This window comes from Amphibalanus amphitrite, unplaced genomic scaffold (genome assembly GCF_019059575.1).
Source record: "Amphibalanus amphitrite isolate SeventyFive unplaced genomic scaffold, NRLGWU_Aamphi_draft 000078F_arrow, whole genome shotgun sequence".
NCBI lineage: Eukaryota > Metazoa > Arthropoda > Thecostraca > Balanomorpha > Balanidae > Amphibalanus > Amphibalanus amphitrite.
The window spans coordinates 706,344-725,965 of NW_024881574.1; the positions used below are offsets into that span (position 1 = coordinate 706,344).

At 48.3% G+C, this 19,622-nt stretch overlaps 2 protein-coding genes across 3 annotated transcripts; both read left to right on the plus strand.

Moving 5' to 3' along the window:
- Positions 1-1,614: 1,614 nt before the first annotated feature.
- On the plus strand, positions 1,615-9,590 carry LOC122379448 (glycosyltransferase 25 family member-like). Of its 2 annotated transcripts, none has more exons than XM_043361680.1 (2): positions 1,615-1,665; positions 7,482-9,590. In XM_043361680.1, the coding sequence occupies exon 2, from the start codon at positions 7,549-7,551 to the stop codon at positions 9,316-9,318; it is 1,770 nt and encodes a 589-aa protein (XP_043217615.1). In that variant the 5' UTR covers positions 1,615-1,665; positions 7,482-7,548; the 3' UTR covers positions 9,319-9,590. The 2 variants fall into 2 exon arrangements, with proteins under 2 accessions (XP_043217615.1, XP_043217614.1); XM_043361679.1 differs by lacking the exon at positions 1,615-1,665 and adding an exon at positions 3,395-3,510.
- Positions 9,591-10,197: 607 nt separating this feature from the next.
- Positions 10,198-11,967, plus strand: LOC122379449 (CHH-like protein). The gene is made up of 3 exons (XM_043361681.1): positions 10,198-10,373; positions 10,715-10,975; positions 11,306-11,967. The coding sequence occupies exons 2-3, from the start codon at positions 10,716-10,718 to the stop codon at positions 11,415-11,417; spliced, it is 372 nt and encodes a 123-aa protein (XP_043217616.1). The 5' UTR covers positions 10,198-10,373; position 10,715; the 3' UTR covers positions 11,418-11,967.
- Positions 11,968-19,622: the final 7,655 nt, after the last annotated feature.

A 19,622-nucleotide genomic window follows, 5' to 3' on the forward strand; every position in this document is an offset into this window, starting at 1 on the left:
GCGGTTGCTGAGATATAAGCCTCTCAAAAGCGTTACAGGCCGGGCCGGGCCGGGCCGCTCATACTGAGATTTTTCCGTTATATTGAAAAGACTCGCTTCGCTCGCTGCGCTCGCTCGCTCGTAATAAAAAGTCAAGCCTAGCAAAAGCTCTCTTTATAGCTTTTTTCAATGGGAGAAAGAGACAAATTTTGTCAATTTCAGGCGTTGTGGGAAGGACAGATGTCATTGGTCCAGCATTGGTCCGCTATTGAAAATCGTAGCCCTCATGTTTTGTTTCGTTTTTTACCACTTCTTTATGACTGCTTCTGTGTTTCCTGTTCACTGACTATGCTTCCGAAAGAGAATGCATTTGGTCAGTTGAATAAATTTGACAAGGTCTGAGGAGACTTCCAGCCCGGACGAAGTGGACGATCCTGGGCCGGGAGGGATTGCCCTTCTGCCTCGTGTGGTTACCTTCGGGAAAAAAAGACTATTGGAGCTTTTTGTTTGTTATTAGCCGTTTTTACGACGGGCTATCCGGCGAATGCACCTGATTTGACTATGCATCTGCACCTGATTTCTTTTACAGCAAATATCTTCATTTTATGAATTTATTTCAGTGTTTTAATCGATGACTCTGATGATATGACAAAGCATGCATATAAGCAATTAGTGCAACCCTAGATGATAGCTGCTAAGAAACACACTGAACCTGATTTGACCAAATTTGCACCTAATCTGTACCAGATGTGCACCAAATGTGTACCAGGTGGCCGTCGTGAAAACGGCTATCGTCGCTCGTCCAGCATTGGTTACAACGTGAAAGGTGCACATAATTCAGCGAGGGTTCGATACAAAGCTTCTTACGGAAATGTCCACATTAAACACCGCTTTACCAAAGTTGTATGAGAAAATTCGTCTTTCCGATACGGCCAGGCCATGGCTATGCCCCAAATCCAGCGGTCAGTTATATACGTGGCAACATCGCCACATCCCCCTGCCGATATCGCCCCCGGCGGCAGGCCGATGAAAACAACAACCACATCCCCGGCCAGCGGGTGTAGGAGGAGGGAGGGTCATTCCTCTGCTCCGCATCCACCTTTATCTGCTGTAACGACGGGCGAGGGATGAATGTCGTGGTGGGGTCCTCGCAAACAACAGCAGGTAGGGACCCGGCGCGCCGGGTCCCTACCGGCGCCGGGTCCCCGCGGCGCCGGGAGAACACAGGCAGACGCAGGGGCGCGACCAGCAGCCGGTCGAGGAGACTGAGCCCCCGTCCCGGACCGGAGAGACCTGACGCCGCCCCTGCGAACGATATCACTACCCTCATCTTCAGCTATCATCTGGCCAGCCGACTCTGTTTGCTTGGCGCCGCCCTCCCCTGGAGGGGAAGAGACACCTCCTCCACACGTCAGTCATGGCAGGCCAGCGCAAGGAGGGACCATCATCGGGTCGAGTCAGCGGCATCTCTCACACCCCCGTTCTGTTGGACGATCGAATCAAACTTCGATCTGAGGTCGGTGACCTGTTCTGGTCTTGATCTGTTTTGATCTGTGAGTTTCGATCCCCGTCCTCGTACGTAGCGCCGAAGGCAGTCCTACCCGCCAGAGGCGCGGCACATAAACTTGAGCACAGCCGGACTGATGAGGAGTATCTTGTGGTGGAGACGTGAGTTCGGGCGCGCCGGTAAGTGAGCTCTCGAGCCGATGGGGGGGGGGGGGCGCTCATAAAGTTGCCCCTCCTTACGTTTTGCATATCTCCAAAACCTGCATAAGATATGAACTTGTTAGGTACTTAGAAAAGCTTCAAATGAATACTCAAGGTCAAATTTTGGAAAATTGTGTTATGACGCCACAATGACGTCCTACAGTTTTGTTGTTTTCGTATATGGAGCTATTTTGACATCACTTAGCATGAGACGTAGTCACGTAACGGTAAGCAGTAAGCACCTTATTGCCTTAACTCATGTAAAAAAGCAACAACAATAAATCTATAAAACTGCCAGAGATATAGCCATTTGAGAGATGAGAAATATAGCAGCTGCTCTAATTGAGTACCATATTTTCAGCATTTATGCTTATAATTAGTCTAGGGTACCTAACACACATGATACTTATTACTTATCCTTCCCTTCTTGACTAAACAAGAATATTAGCGTCTCTTTTACGTGATGAGAGTCACTTTTATGTAGAAAAATATTTGTCATTGTGAGCCGGTACAATTTGAACTTCCTGTGACGTCATAGGTCAAAGAAAATAGCCAACGAGGCTTCTGTGGCTTCAAATGTAAGAGATACCTTCATAACTACTCGATATTCACAATTCAGCATGCCGTTCCATACGATTCACGCATGTTTTTTTTTTATTAATTGGTCGAGGCTGACCTCTCTTGTGACGTCATAGGTCATCATTCATTTAGGTGACTGTCCTCGTGTCACATCTATGCTATATATCATATCCAGACTCATTTTGGAGGCCTATATTTTTGATGACAGACTGTCCGTCATTGTAATTTGGACAGATTTGACCTTTTCTGACATTCCTGTGATGTCGCAGGTCGAAAATCGAGGTCATCGATATCGTATCTTCTGCATCTCGATGAGCCAATTCGTACACAGTCTGATTTTTTTCCGATCCGACTATTGGTTCCGGAGATAAGACCCCTTTGCCCCCCCCCCCCCCCCCCCAACAGGACCTGGAACCTGCCAGACCTCAACACGGGGTGCCAGCTAACTCTTGGCGGGACTTTCGACAGAACACAGCACATACAACAGAACAATGACCCATAGGGCACCTTTGGCTAATGCTAGGTATGTTTTCTTCAGCACACCACACAAGTGCAATCACAAAAAAAAACAATCACCTTATCTCAATAAGTAATAGTGTTTCCTTTCTACGCCGTCAAGTTCTTTGGATTCAGATCTGTTTCCGCCTACCATCAAAGTTCCCCGTTCGCACAAGGATGACTTCAAAGAGGTTAGATGAGTGGCTAAAACTTTGCAACGAGGCGATATGACTGCAAGAAGGTGAGACGGTCGGCTGCACATGTCTCAGATGTGGTGACCTTCGGAAACAGACAGGTTTGACGAGTTTTGGGATGAACGCTATGTCTGGACGGAGCAGACCACATCACGGTCGGGTCATTTGCTCGAAGAGACCGGTTAGTGGCTGAGAGGTCTTCTGGTAGAAAGGTCAGACGCGTCAGTGCTGTATGGAGGTTAGATGAGTGGCTAAAACTTTGCAACGAGGCGATATGACTGCAAGAAGGTGAGACGGTCGGCTGCACATGTCTCAGATGTGGTGACCTTCGGAAACAGACAGGTTTGACGAGTTTTGGGATGAACGCTATGTCTGGACGGAGCAGACCACATCACGGTCGGGTCATTTGCTCGAAGAGACCGGTTAGTGGCTGAGAGGTCTTCTGGTAGAAAGGTCAGACGCGTCAGTGCTGTATGGTACGTTGTGGCGAGCGGACTGCTTCTCGTAAAATGTGGAAAGGAAGTCTGGTCTAGGGTACGGCTCCGTATCTAAGGTGAGATATATAGATATTGTTCTATTTGATACGACTGTTCTAACCGTAGGTATTGTGTTTTTATCAATATTTTCACGTGCATTAGGTACATTATGCCAGAACTACGGATGTTCACTTTCTGCCCGGAGCACCTAAGGAAGCAGCGACCTTCGTAGGGTAAATTATCCCTCGCCCGTATTGGTGTTTTGCCAGCCGCGAACGTATCGGGGGAGGGTCACTCGACCCCCACCTTGCCGTTCGGCCCCTGATCGAGCTAGAGCATCGCGAAAAAAGCGAGCGTGTTGCCCGTGACGAGAGAAAGCCGATGATATCCAAGTTTTAGGTCCCAGGTCATTGGTTGACCCTCCAGGTCAGGTCAATGACGCAAAAGTCGGGAAAATCGGTACCTGTCAGAACTTCGTTAAGTGATGTGGTAATGTTTTTTCGGGGTGTTTATTACGAATTTCATGTTAGTTTTGATCAGAGATGATGTATTCATGCATTTAACCCGCGCACCGACGCACACTGGGCCGGGGGCCCGGAAAAGTGCTAGAAATTATTTGTGATTGAGTTGTTTATCTCAGCGACAAGCAAACATGCTAAAAACGAAGTGGGGCTGCTTAACCCTCGCCGGACCTGTTGTCGGACCCCCCCCCACCCCCTCGGCCGGCCGAAGGGGGTGGTACGACCCCTTTTCGCCGTTTCGCCCCTAATGGAGCTAGAGCCTCGCGGAAAAAACAAGCGTGTGCGCCGTTTCAAGACGGAACGATTGATACCCGATTTCAAGGTCCCATGTCAACCGGTAACCTCTGAGGTGAGGTCAAAAAGCCTAAGGTAGGGTTTGGTTTTTGGTAAATAATTTCGCATAAAATGGTCGCAGAGCAGCGATTTTGGCACCATCGTGTTTGCCTGGCTCAGGCGCGTCGAATGGTATACTTTTTGTTCGGGTGAGGTCAACTTAAGGTGTTGACCTCAGGTCAAGGTCAGGTCAGCATCCCCAGGTCACGAAGTTGGTCGAAAGAGGTCATGTCGCATATCATTCGATTCGGGAGGTCTTCCCGAGTCCATTGGTGGCTTTCCCGAGTCGCTGGCTCAATTTGATCATGAGTTATTGACAAGAAACTCCTATGACCGTAGTGACGTCATAAATGACGTCACGGAAGGTCAAAAATGCAAAAGTAAAGCATCGGATCTTGCAAGGAGTGCATGAAATCACGATTCCGTGTGCTTGAGATAGTTTGAGATCATTCCATGCGCAAAAACAACAGTTTCCTTATCTCCCCATTTACTTTTAATGGTGATGTCACGTGACCTCGAAGAGTAGCAGGCATTAGCAAAAATTGCGAGTAGGGCATGACAGAAAGATGATTAGTGGTTTGTATGGCACGGTCATTTTTAGCGGCTCGAAATAACATTTCTCAAAAAGTCTAACTTAAGAGCAAGTTGTTGTTGATTATCACTTAATTGTGTTTGGGGGTTAATAATGACTTAATTTTTTAGTTTGGCCCAAAAATTTTGACAGCATTGTGTGCGTTGATCAATTCTGAGCTCAGGGACATATATTTTATTCAGATTATAAGCCTTAGTTTTTCACAACTTCCAGCGTTATAAAGAGCGCCGGGCATTCAGTAGAGCGGCGAGGTGACAATTGCCCCTACATCATGTGGTTTACTGGCGCATATCTCGAAAAGTAGCAGGGAAAAGCAGCAAAGTACCTATATGGAACGAAAGATGAGTAATCAGCGGCTAGTATAAGATGTTTATTTTTAGCTGCTCGAAATAACGTTTTTTTTAAGTCTATTTAAAAATTTAGATATGATTTTTATTTAGGTCTTGCAGCTGCTTGCAAAAAGCTAGCTTATGCTGCAGAAAAGCGATGCAATATGTAAGAATGTTATTGGTACAGTGAACAACAGTGCCCTGAACTAGTCTGACAGAAAATTGCGTTCAAAACGACAATTGGTCAACTAATAAATATCAACTAAAGATTAGCATTAAAATCGGCAAATGTGGTGGCCACTAGCGAGTCTAAATAGTCTTGTGTTTGGTGACAACTGACCACCTCAATTTCGACCTTAGGGCAAAAATGGCATCGGAATCGTATTCTTCGATCAATTTGGGATTAAATGATACCTATTTTGTTCATATTGCGGACAGTCAGTTTGGGGGAATTTCTAGCGCTTTTTCGGGCTGCCGGCCTACAGTGCGACGGGGGGGGGCGGATATCCGCCCCCCTGAGGTTTTTCGCAAATAGCGGGAAAACCGCGGCGCGTAGCGCCGCGAAATTTGGTACGACTATTCCCTCATCAATTTTGCACATGGTGTGCAAGTTTGAACCTCCTAACTTCCAAGGTCAGGTCACCAGGTCATTTTGAATGACCCAACCTCAAGTCACTTTTTTGCAACTTTGTCACCGTGTCAGAGCTACAGTAGATGTCGGAGGCCTTTGAAAGTCGCAGGATGTTATTAGGTCATTAGTAGCTACAATTTGTTAATCTCGGAATTTTGATATCGGTGACCTAAGGTTAGGTCAATTTCGCGACCTCCCCATTATAAGTCAATGGAGGAAAAATCAACTCCCTGTTTTTACCACTAAAACGGGTCGGAATGGCCCCATATACCATACATGACTTCATATACGATCAACCTTCACTACCTTGAGGTCTGTTTTGCTGTTGGGCAGCTGTGAGGTCATGTGACGTCATCAAAGGTCACCAAAGATTTTTGGCCAATAACTCCGTACAGGAACAAGATACAGACGCGTGGATGGTCTCATTGTGTTCAGCTCGTCAAGACGCATCGAATGATATACATGATGACCTCGAGGTCACGTGACCTGAGGTCAACCTTTGACCTTGACCTTTCGAGGTCAACATATATATATCATTCGATGCGGATTGACGAGAGGATCACGATGATGCCCTTAGTTTGTTCCTATCTTGACTAATTCGAAAGTTATTCGAGAAAAACTCTCTCCATATCTAGCGCCGCTATTTTGACTTTTTGGACCCTTGTGACGTCATCTTTGACCTGACCTGAAAATGACCTTTGTAAAAATTGTAGATCTTGACCGTGCGTATCCGATGCCGTTTGCCGCTTGTCGCTATCTTGCTTCGTTCTCGAGATCTCAGGGGGGGGGGCGGTCATCCCCCCCCCCCGTCGGTGCGAAGTTGGCGCAGTTGGTCGGTGCGCGGGTTAAGTCAGGTTGGGTCAGGTCAGGTCAGGTCATCCAGTAGGCATTTTCCCAGGTATTCGTACCTAGTAGGTGTGGATGAGGCGTCCGTCTCCTAACTCTAATCTAAGGTAGTAATTTCGCTATACCGTTTGACCTGCGTTGCTATATTGAATCAGCTGGCGCCATGCCAACTGTAAAAAAAGAACAAATAGGTACTGCCGTAGGCTTCAGAACGATCAACACCACTTTCCTAGCGAGAAATGTTGACGTTCATATTTATGTCCAAAATTTACTTCTTTCTTATTAATTTCTGTTCAATTCTAAATAATTATCTCTCAGTAACTCAACATTCGTAATTCAGCAATTCAGCATCGCTCAGCATTCAACTACAACTAATGAACCACACTCACAAAGACCACCACTTCGCATTTCTACGTAGGCCACAAGATAAATAAAACCGGTTTTGCAGACTGGTCTGGTATATCCTCTTCATCGAAATGCAGGACTCATCGGCCCACCAAGTCGCCGACAAAGTCAACTGCCGTGTTGTTGATTCAAACACGGCCCTCTCAACAAATAAACAAAATCGAATTATTTTGCGTCACCGAGCCCTGCGTTTTACTTCTGTGCTTTATTCCTTGCTTTCCTTAGCGTGCCATCGTGTGGCTCGGTATTTTTTATCAATGTGCTTTTTTAAGCTAATTTGAGGAAGACTGTGTTTCCGGTAGCGCCGCTTACAACTAGAAGTTTGGTAATGTTCGTTTAATCCTAGTTTGGCCTGCAGCCTCTGATAATATTGTGTATTTCTATATTTCAGTGACTGATCAGGACGGATTTGGGAGGTCAGCGCACCTGCATAGACAAGTTTCCGTTCATGCAGAGAGATGTCGCTAAGATGTCGCCACTGTCAGCTCTTGGGAGTGCTGTTGGCCGTGCTGTTCCACCCATCCACCGCCAACTCATCTGAGGTCGCCGACCCCACAGTGATGATCGTCATGCTGATCCGGAACAAGGAGCCGTTCCTGCCGTACACGCTGACACAGCTGGGCGAGCTCGACTACCCCAAGGAGAGGTTGACTCTTTGGCTGCGCAGCGACCACAACGAGGACGCGACACCGCGGATCGTGAACCGGTGGCTGGAGGAATTTAGTCACCTGTATCACGATGTGGACGCAGCAGTAGACACAACTTCACCGAGACTGAGATCGGATGAGACGGGGCCAACACACCACTCTGATAGCCGCTACGCAGCGGTGATTGAAATGAAGGAGGAGGCACTGCTAAAGGCCAGGGAGCTGAAGGTCGACTTCGTGTGGTTCCTTGATGCAGATGTGCTGCTCTATGACAAGGCGATCCTGCGAACCCTAATCAAGATGGAGAAGCCGTTGGTGGCACCCATGCTTGTCTCGACCGAGCGCTTCTCTAACTTCTGGGCAGGGATGGACGACAGTTTCTACTATCGTCGAACGGAACGCTACAGTGATATATACGAGCGCGAAGAGAAGGGCTGCTTTGATGTGCCGATGATCCATTCGTGCGTGCTCGTGGACTTGAGAGAGCACCTAACCAAATCTCTAACTTTTGTGAAAGAAAAGCTGCAATCACCTGTCGGACCAAGCCTAGATGATGTCATAACGTTTGCCATTTCTGCACAACAGACTCTGCTTGCTATGCACGTGTGCAACCAGGAAGAATATGGCCAGGTTCCAGTTCCTCTGGAGGAGTCGGACGATCTAATCCTCGACTGGGTGAATCTCGCCGAGATGAAGGTGAAGGCGCTGACCATTGTGCCACACCTTCCCGTCACCGACGCTTTAGAGCCCTTCCTCCCACCACCTCTAGAGAAGTCAACGCTTGGCTTCGACCATATCTACATCATCAGCCTTGAACGCCGCCAAGCGCGTAGAAAGAGAGCCACCACTCTCTTCAACGAGCTCGGTATTGACGCGGACATAATCAACGCGTTTGACGGACGCAAGCTCAACGAATCGTACATGCTCAGGCACAACATAACGATGCTGTCTGGCTACCGAGACCCTATCCTGAAGCGGCCCCTCACTTACGGAGAGGTGGGCTGCTTCCTGAGCCACCACTCCATCTGGACGGACATCGTGAGGAACGACTATCGACGCGCCATCGTCTTCGAGGATGACGCTCACCCACCTCTGGACTTTGAACGGAAACTGACCGAAGCAGTGGACGAGTTGGATCGGCTTCACCCGGACTGGGATTTGCTGTACCTCTACCGCGAAACCCACTTCCTGAAGGACGGCGAGGACACCTCAGAGCCGGTGCAAGGCTCTGAGCGACTTATGCGTCCCGGCTACAGCTACTCGGGGATGGCGTACGCGCTATCCTGGTCCGGGGCGCTAAAGCTGGTCCGGGAGAAGCCCCTGCAGAAGATGGTGCCGGTCGACGAGCTCCTGCCGATCATGTACGGCCAGCATCCGAACAAACACTGGAACCGTCAGTTTAGCGGCAGCGGCTCGATGAAGGCGTTCGCGATACATCCCCGGATCCTCGAGCCCTACGTGTACCGTCGAGCAGGCGCCATCACCGACACCGACGGATCTGAGGTGGTTAAGCTCTGGGAGAACGAGCTGGAAGAGCAGAGCTGCTCGGCAGATCCGGCTCTGCAAGAGGCGTGCCAGTGATTGGTAGTGATGGGTACTGGCTGACGCAAGGCCCTAAAAAAACATTCTGATCAGTGCTCTTGCTTAGGAGACCCATGTTGTGCTTCCTGCTCGTTGCAAGCATGTGGTCGCAATTGGCATTGGTTTATTTGGTAATGAAGTCCTTTCAGAAGCCTGTTTACGGTTTGTTCATATCTAATGACTCAAGGGCTATGTCATGTATCTGTTCTGTGATATTTCATCGTCTGGCTTTATTGTGACCTCTCCCATGCTGTTGTGAATACAACCTATCGCATTTAAATTCATTAATATATTTGGAGAAACTTATGACACCTTAGCGAGATGATAGGTGCGCTTAGGCATCTGTAAGAGGTGTATAGGGTAAGTATTACCTGTCTGACTCCGTACGAGAGAAAAAGTTCTTGTCTTGGGTCTCTCCTCCCTTTTCTTTCCTTGCTTTCCTACCTTACGCCTGCAGTTGATCATAATACCACATGGGTTGGTGTTACCAAAAGTTATCCAGCTAAGCCGTTACACTACAAAACAATCAGTTTGCGCAAGTATGAGCTGGCTTCTCCACGCTTTAGGGGAGATGACGGACAGTCTATTTCAACACCACACGTGGTGAGATATACATTTACCATCCACAGCTCTCTTGTCATTTTCAGACTCCTGAGAACCACTTCCATTCATAACCCATCCTGGTGACTGTCCACGCACTTTTGAGACACTCTATTACAGGTTTGTCTTCAAATAATACAGGTGCACTTGTATTGAATGCGCTCGTTAGAGGAAGCGCCTTGCGAACCAGTCTCAAAGCGCCGCTGCCATTCAAACGCCACGAGAGGAAGTGGTAATTGAGGCTACCGTGGGAGTCATGGGGCTGACGAGCCACGTGTCAGGCCGAGGGGGCAGGTTATCCCGCAATGTGGACCGAGGGGGCCGAACGGGGACCGACTGGCCAGGTATATAGCCAGCTTTGGAGGATGGGACAGCAGTCGGCACCAAGGTGGTTGAGCTCTCGGAGGCACCAGCAAGTAGCCGTCTCCACTTGGCATCAGCAGGGAGTCGAACAGGTACGCGAAAAGTGAACTTGATATGCTTCATTCGGCCTAAAATGTAGTCATCATGTTAACGTTCATTTCATAAACACCTGTCTTGATGTAGTAACATCAGCTAAGTATGAGGTGAATTCAATACCGAATTTCTCTTCATCTTTCTGTTGATCTGTTTGATGCTCCACACCATACACGGTTGCTCTCAAAGGCTGTGGTCTACCTACGTATCACCAGACCTTATTGATCCATAGCATGGCTATCACGTGAACCGTCCATAACACATCGTTCACTTAGTCCATGATGCAACAACTGCCAACAGACCTCGTAAAAATATCGCCTCTAACCTCCCCGCTCTGTAGGATGTCGTCTCGTCGCGCTGGAGCTCCTCTGCTGGTCATGTCGGCGCTGTGTGTCGCCCTGTGGGCTCTTCTGGTGTGCCCACCCGGGGCCGAAGCGCTGCCCCCGCTAGGACGCCAGGTCGGCCGTCCGTACACGGCGCTCGAGTTCCAGGACCTGGAGTGTGGCGGCAGGTTCGACCGCTCGCTGGTCGCCCAGCTGACCATGGTGTGCCGGGACTGCGAAAAACTCTATCAGCACCCTGAGGTGTTTGGACTCTGCAGGTAAGCACGGACTGCATGTGCGCGCCGCACCAGACACTTTAAACGGGATTTGGAGAGGCTGGCTAAACCACGTCCGAGGCTCCGTTTTTTTCCTATAAATGATGCGCATCTGAAAAATCAAGGTGGTAGTACAGAAAGAAGTAAAGTGCTAAAGTAGTTAGGTAGTGGGTAGTACAGAACAGTAAGCAGTTGTCAAACACCAAAAGATGCTGGGATTAAAATATTCAGCGACCCTTTTTACCTATGAGTCATAAAACCCTCCTCTTCCATCAATGATATCCTACGTACATCCCATCCACATCAAATCTAACTTAACGCCGTCACCCGCAGGCACAAGTGTTTCTCGTCCAAGTACTTCGGAGGATGTCTGGAGTCTCTCCAGATCACCGAACCAGAGGTGGTCGCCGACATGGACGAGGCCGTTCGGATTCTCAAGGGCTAGACTTGGTCGATATTCGTCGTCTACAGAATACTAAGAGCACTCAAATGCATGCCGACATTCCTCAAAAGTGGCAGCTGAAGTAAGATAAATGTGCAGTGTGCATTCAACCCAAACATCCCACCGTATATGTTATGCATCTATGTTTACCTCATTGTCTGTTAATTATCATTGTCTTCACTCTTCACTATCCGCAACGCCAGTGAATCATTTCGAAGATACTTGTGCCCGAATAATGCTGCAGCATTCCTGCATATGACACGTGGTTTATTCTTCCAAAGATTTTCGACTGTGATCATTTCAGAGTTATGCATTGTGATAAGCAATTTCACTGAGGAAGCACATTAGTCTGATGACCCCTTCGCTATGAGCCTGAAAGGAACTGAGTTGAACACTCGTAGACTTTTGCTTCGTCCGCATATGATGCTCGATTCGTCTCCTTTACAAGGCGTTCAAGTTAGGGCGTGATTAGTCATGGTATTTGCGAAATAACATGAACTAAATATATGCGACATTACTCTGCGTTCTACTTCATATAATTGATTGTTTAATGACTGGCGTTAATGATTTTATTTGACTCGCAGCTATGCATTTAAACAAGACTCTTATGACATGTCCATTTGCTGAGTGCATGCCTATAATCCACATTCCACATTACCGTTTGGCTTTTATATACGAAATACATTTACCTATAGCGCTTGAGCCAGTCACAACTTTAACAGAAGACTGAGGAGTCTACTTCTGCACACGGAACAATCCCCCTGTTTTCATGCGTTCTTGCAGTTTCTCAAGTCAATCTACAGTCATTTCGCACCGGAAACCTCCGAAATCTCTTTACCTATCTGAGAAGACGGCAGATAGGTGTGTATATGTGTACACATACACACACCTATACCTACATACATACACTACGAGTACGATCAGTTTTTCAGCCGACGGGGCCTATGAATAGCCTTGATTGAGAGCATTGCATGTCAACAGTCTGACGAGGCTCCAGGCACAGGTATCGTTCTGGGCCATCAGCCATCGTAGTGAGTCGGTTAACCCTCGCACGACCAGGCCATTTCTCATAACACGAACGACCAGGGGGGGGGGGTGTTACGACCCCCCCCCCTGGCGTTTCGAAACGGAAGGTCGTAGAGCTTAGCGGAAAAAACCAACGGATTGCTCCCAACGAGATCTCGCAATTGGTGGTATATTTTTTGGTCCTAGGTCAACATTTGACCTACTTATGACCGGTCAAAGGTCAAATTTTCCGAAAAAAATCAAACTTTTTCAACTTTGCGCAACGATTGCGGCAAAACGGTGAAAGATATTAACTTCAAACCTTCAACAACGTATTCCCCACTCAATTCTGCATCATATATGGTGTTTTTGGTGTATTTACCCTATAAAAGTAAGAGGCCTATTGCTGATGAGTGATATGGTGTCACATCACCCTCCGGTGTTTGTCCCGATTCGTCGGCTGTTGACCACTGCTCCGCTATAAATACTGTAGGTAACGACTCAGGAAAGTGTATTTCCAACTTCCAACAATGTGGATAGCATCAGCAGAAAACCTCGGGACTCGGTACACACTTCGTGAAAATCCGGCCGGAGGCTGTACCTTTTATGACGTCATAACTCCGTGACCTGACCTGACCCGGTCAATTTTCTTGCACCACACGATAGCCAATGCTTGCCCCAACATGCATGGGAAGTTTCATCATGATCCATCAAACAATGTGGGTATCACCGGCAGAAAACCTAGGGATTCGGCGCACACGTTTGGTAACTGTCGGCCGGAGGCTGTACCTCTTATGACGTCATAACTCCGTGACCTGACATGACCCGATCCATTTTTTTTCGGCAAAAGATGCGCAAAAGTTGCCCCAGAGGGTATTGAAAATTTCAGCCCGCTACGACAAGCCGTTTAGCGTGCACTTCGAAAAAACTCAGGAGGGGGGTTGATACAATCCCCCCCCCCCCCTAGGCGTTCTAGGGTTAAGCCACAGGGGACAGTAGGACATGCTACCCACTCGGGCGATACGTGGCCGCCAGCGATCCTGACAATACTACCAAGGCTTCCATCACACAAGGCGAGCACATGGTTTACAATCGAGCCAGTATGTCTCGTAGAATTTGTGTTCAGAAAAATTCGCGCTAATGCACTGAATAAAACGTCACGGAGACGATGGTCCCCATCAAAAGCATCCCTATGAAACCAGTTTTCAGCCCGATCCCCAATTTCGGTCTCACTTGAATCCAGTATTCGGGCTAAAAGTACATGAGCCCTGAAAGGAAGCCTTACTAAACCGTTTTTTAAAATCAGACACATTTGAGGCTTGTTTCGGCACTCAATTGAGTCTTTATTCAAAAACGTTCTCAAAGTGTTTTCTGAGTGAATTTAGAAATTGCTACAGAAAAACGAGAGGAGGGCTGTGAATAGTCCTCCCCCGTGCGATGCGGGTTAAACTGCATCAGATTGACCTTTGTTATAAAAAGATCAACTTGAAAATTGGACCTTTTTGACCTGAAAGTGACGTGAGCTGACCTACGCTAGATTTAGCAGAAGACGACCTGAAATGACACAAATGACACTGCTTTCGAAATTTATGGCCGAAATGGACCATCCAATATGTGTCACGGTAACCATGCACGATATAAAATTTCCGTGACCTAGACTTACTTAGCCTTGACCTGAAACATACAAAGTACAAGGTCGGTACCCTCGGGGCATCTTACGCATATACCTATTCACTAGTGTGTCAACTCTTTCAAAAGTGATCTTGATGTGACTTGTGGTCGCCGTTTAAGGGCCCAAAGTGTGGAGAAGCCAAAATGTTGTTAATTTTAATTTTGAACTGACCTGTGACGTCTTAGTTGACCTTGAGGCCAAAAAATAAGTATTGCTCGACCGTTTTCCAAGGCTATCAAGCACCGCTTGAATTATGATAATCGTTCGTTCCGGTGAATTCGGAGATAGGAGGAGGTCTCTGCAGACCCCCCCCCCCCCCGTTAACCGCGTTATGGAAAATACTCCAGTCATGCTCGGGTTAAGGCAGAGTTCAGAACATCATTTTAAATAATGTGATTTGACACACAAATGTGTACCGACGTGAGCAACTAACATTATACCATTTCCCTTTTGAACTTGTCATGAAGACGCATTCCTCCTCATATCCCAATAACGTGTTTGGCTTCCCAGTGCCCCAATTGTAATAGTGGGTCGGAGTGCCATCCGACCACGTCCAGTGGCTGCCGGCGTACCCTTTCAGCCCGATCCAGATTCCACTCGCACCGCTGTCTCGAGGCAGACCGAGTATATGGCCTATGCTAAATGAATTGTGAATGGAGGCCAGCTTTGCTCTTGGGTCGTAGGACGCGCAAGCCTGGTGCGCCTCCAGCCAGGAGGCTTTGGTTGGTGATATCAGGTAGCATCTGGTTCCTCTGCGGAGCCAGTTGGCAGGACAGGAGCTGGCGGCGGCCCGAGTCACTGGGGGAAGCTGTTGCTGAATCTCCGCCAACTTCTCCTGAAGCTGAAGGTGGGCTGCAGACAGCTGTTGTTGAAGCTGTCGCTGATCCTCTGCCTGGCGTGTCTGAAGGTCAGTGATCTGCTGTTGAACATGCTGCAGCTTCTTCGTGACCTCGTCGGTCACAGCTGATCCCAGCCGCTCCAGACAGGTGTCGGCCAGTCCGGCGACGATGGAGTCCAGTGCTGGCGCCAGGTCGGAGTCGGCAGACCCTAGGGCAGGGTATATCGCAGCGCTCCACACCACCAACAGAAGCAGCCGCGCCATGGAGCAGCACTGTGACCGGGCTCCGACAGGACTGACCGCACTGTGATCGGGCTCCGACAGGACTGACAGCACTGTGATCGGGCTCCGACAGGACTGACCGCACTGTGATCGGGCTCCGACAGGACTGACAGCACTGTGATCGGGCTCCGACAGGACTGACAGCACTGTGATCGGGCTCCGACAGGACTGACCGCACTGTAATCGGGCTCCGACAGGACTGACCGCACTGTGATCGGGCTCCGACAGGACTGACCGCACTGTAATCGGGCTCCGACAGGACTGACCGCACTGTGATCGGGCTCCGACAGGACTGACCGCACTGTGATCGGGCTCCGACAGGACTGACCGCACTGTGATCGGGCTCCGACAGGACTGACCGCACTGTGATCGGGCTCCGACAGGACTGACCGCACTGTGATCGGGCTCCGACAGGACTGACCGCACCGTGATCGGGCTCCGACAGGACTGACCGCACTGTGATCGGGCTCCGACAGGACTGACCGCACTGTGATCGGGCTCCGACAGGACTGACCGGCAGTGAGACAGACCTGGTCGGAGGCCCGAGGCTATTGTTTATGGATCAGCTTGTGTGTACGTTATACATACCTGCAACGTGCCTGTTTGGATTCAGGCTTGCTTGCGGAGGCCCGTTTCGGGCGATCGGAGGCATTCTGGGTCGCTTAGGGGTCGAAATGATCCCATAGCAATCAAGGATCCCATAGCCATCAAGGTTTAATAAAAAACTTGTCTTTATAATAAGGTAGGTATCCGTGAGTGATCCAGAATCTATGCACAAAAAGGCAAGTCCAATGGAGATATGTAGTATAGTCAGCATGAATATAGCTTCATGTTTAGTTACTACGACCTAGGGATACTGGAAGAAATTCCATCGACATAACGCAGTGGTCGCCGGTCGGGTTCGGCGCTATCGTCTCTCACACGGGCACCACCAGATTTTGTTGGTGCTTTTTTTCAAATAAATTCGAGACAATTTTGTTTTTGCACTTAAATAAATTTTGTATCAAGAAACCAAAGCGAGGCTATTTGAGATAACATATACGGTTTTCTATCGCTTTTTTTTTGCGGCGGCCCGACCGAGAAGACATCCTGGATGTTGGACAAAATACTGCAGCAGCTCCTTCAGCATGTGCCGCTGCATCTCGTCAGCACGGACGACTTCCTAGAGAGACTGCGTGTATTCTGGGGTGAGCACAGTGTTCCTGCCGATGCTATTTTCTTTAGCATTGACGTGACTAACTTATATGGCAGCATACCTGTGGACGATGCAGTGGGGGCAGTGCGGGAGGCATTGGAGAGACACCACACAGATATAGACACTGCAGGACTAAGTGTGGATGACGTGTGTGAGCTCCTACAGCACTGCTTGAAAAACAACATTTTCAGATTCGGGGAACAATTCTACCTGCAATTGGAGGGAATCGCAATGGGTAATCCGGTTGCACCAGCTGTCGCCATCCTGTACATGGACCGTTTTGAGAGACTGGCACTGGATGGGGCCGATTTGAGGCCTGATTTCCTTGTCAGGTACATTGACGATTTTGCTGGTGTCTGGCTGCATGGTAAAGATGCCCTACTTGACTTTGTCACCTATCTGAACAGCATTAACCCCAGGATACAGTTCACCTACGAGATGTCTGGGGAAGGGGAGGGCGCCGTCCCGATGCTGGACACCTTGATCACATTGCACCGGGAGGGTGATAGGTGTCGATTCCAGTCGGAGCTATATGTCAAGCCTAACAATGCGGGGATCATTCTCCACTACCGCTCAGCGCATCCCAAGCAGACAAAGCTCTGCACTCTGCGGTCCCAATTGACGCGCGCGATCGCACTGTCCTCTGATGAGGAGTCTAAGCAAAGGAGCCTAGATAAAATCTGTGACCTGTTCTCGAGAAATGGTTACCCTGCGCACGTGCTAAGGAGCACTCGGCGACAAGTGGAAAGAAAAGAGCGGCTGCGTAGGGTCAGTAGAGACGGTAGAGGAGCTCGTGGAGGGCGAGGGAGACATACGACTAGGGATGTCCCCGACGCTGCCCCTGGCGCTGATGGTAGGGAGGGGCAGGGCGCAAGAGCAGGAAGAGGTCACAAGTCTGGCGGGATCCTTCTTTTGCCTTATGTCAATGAAACTGTGCTATGCAAGGTGAAGAAGGCGGCTCGTGCTTCTGGGCTGGATGTTACGGTGGCCTCATACACGCCAGAGACATTGAAACAAAAGCTAGTGCATTCATCGTTTGGCGATCCACCGTGCCCTTCGGGCAACAGGATCTGCAACACTTGCAGGAGGTTGCAGAATGGTAGTTGCACGGACAAAAACGTGGTTTATGAGCTCTCCTGTACGCTATGTGGAGCTAAGTATATCGGCGAGTCGAAACGGCCTCTGCGCCTTAGATATAATGAGCATTTGAGGTGTGCTGCCAACGAGACACAGCTTACCCCGATCGGTGACCATTTTTCAGAGCGTCACGCGGGGATGTCGAAGGCAGATAAGCTGGCTGACCCGCCACTGGAGGTTAGGATTTTGAAGAAAACTAGGGACCATCCGGATAGGAAAATTACTGAATCACTGTACATAAGGGAAAGAAAACCTGGGCTGAACGAAAATCTGTCCTCGTGGCGTGTCATGTGAGAACAAGTTTATCGTATGTATGTGCCCTAAATTGTGCTTGTGTGTGTGTTTATAGGTGTGTTTTATATAGATAGGTACCATACGGCGCGAAGGATACTGATGTGTCATTTTCACGAGCTGAATTTGAAATGTCGATTCTTGTTTTTGTGACGATGTATATGCTGTCTTTTTAAATATACATCTGATGATGGGCTGTGCCCGAATGCACATGTAAATAATTCTTTCATTTTTGACATAATATCAAGGAGAAGGTCGCTTCAAAGTTAATTTATAGTTCTATCGCTTTTGTTTTATTAACCCGCGCCCGTGGTGGTCTCAGCCAACTTCGCCCTAGTGAGGGGGGGCATATGTTACCACCCACCTCTAGCTCCAAAACTAAGAGGGCTAAAAAGACGCGGTAAAAAGCAGTCGATAGCTCTCAATGCGTACGTTTGAAAGTATTTCAGTCATTTTTCACCTTAGAGCAATATTGGGGTCACCAGAGGTCATCAAAGGTCAAAATTTGCCAATTGTCATTATATTTTTCAGAAAACATGCCGCTATCTCAGGAACTATGGTAGCTAGAAAAACGCATGGAACAGCAAACGATAGCTTGTGAACTCTTCTTTTGAAAAGGTGATTATCAATATTGGCCTCAGGTCAATGGTTTAGCCTCCAGAGGGCAAAAACTCCAAAAAATAGCTGTTTTTACGAAAAGTGTTTTTCGACAATAACTTTCGACTACAAAAAGCCACGACATTTCTATTGCCAGAATCGTGTTCCTCTTGCCGAGACGCGTCGAAAGAACTATAATTTGACCTTGGAAGGTCAACTTGAAAATTTGACCTCAGGTCAAGGTCATGACCTGACCGGAAAAGGTCATGTTGCATATCAGTCGATGCGTCTCAACAAGACAAACACAATGAGACCATCCCCAGCGTTCTATCTCGTTCCAATCGCGAGTTATTGGCAAAAAACTGTTTGTAGCCTCAAGTGACCTCGGATGACCTGTCTAACTCTAGAGGCTATCAGCAAAAATGACACCTTGGTCGTCACGAGTGGACTAAATCATTGTGAGTCTGAAATATTTGGACTGTTCCGATGCGTACACACGGATCTAGAGGCATTTTCATTTTTCTCCATTGACTTGTAATGGTAAGGTCACGCCACTGACCTGACCTTAGGTCACGGATATAAAAAATCCGAGATATACAAATTGTAGGCGCCCATAACAGCATGCATTCCAACAAGTTTAAAACCTTTCTGACAAACACTGCAGGCTGGACATGATTGCAAACTTTTTTTAGGTTTGGTCAGTTAACTTGACCTGGTGACCTGACCTGACATGACCTGGGGTCGAAAATTTCACACATTGTCCAAAATTGATGTACCAAAAGCTACCCCAAGCGACGCGGCGCTACGCGCCGCGGTTTTTTATTCACACGCAAAAAACGCGACAGGGTGGTAACATATGCCCCCCCCCCCCACTGGGGCGAAGGTTAATTAATCCATTGTGATATAACCTAATCGTGAAATATATGTATATAAATTATGCGGATATTGCGACCTTAAAAGAAATTTCAGCGAGCGCAATCTCAGCACACCGTTTCAGAGTCGTTTTCTTATTTCCTTCAGCGAGGAACTGTTTTTATCACCGTGGACAATGGACATCATTACAGAGGCTCTGTTGTCATTGTTGATACCACTGCACAGGGATCTCGTTTCATGTTTCACGAATTTAGCTTTTCACAATCAGCAATGTGTGGCCGCACAATACATTCGCTGATAATGGAATGTATTTAATTA

Bases quoted from the DNA above. Each gene is read 5' to 3' on its own strand.
- LOC122379448 (XM_043361680.1), top strand. From the start codon at position 7,549: ATGTCGCTAAGATGTCGCCACTGTCAGCTCTTGGGAGTGCTGTTGGCC.
- LOC122379449 (XM_043361681.1), top strand. From the start codon at position 10,716: ATGTCGTCTCGTCGCGCTGGAGCTCCTCTGCTGGTCATGTCGGCGCTG. The intron at 10,976-11,305 runs GTAAGCACGGAC...CGTCACCCGCAG, and splicing joins GAGGTGTTTGGACTCTGCAG to GCACAAGTGTTTCTCGTCCA.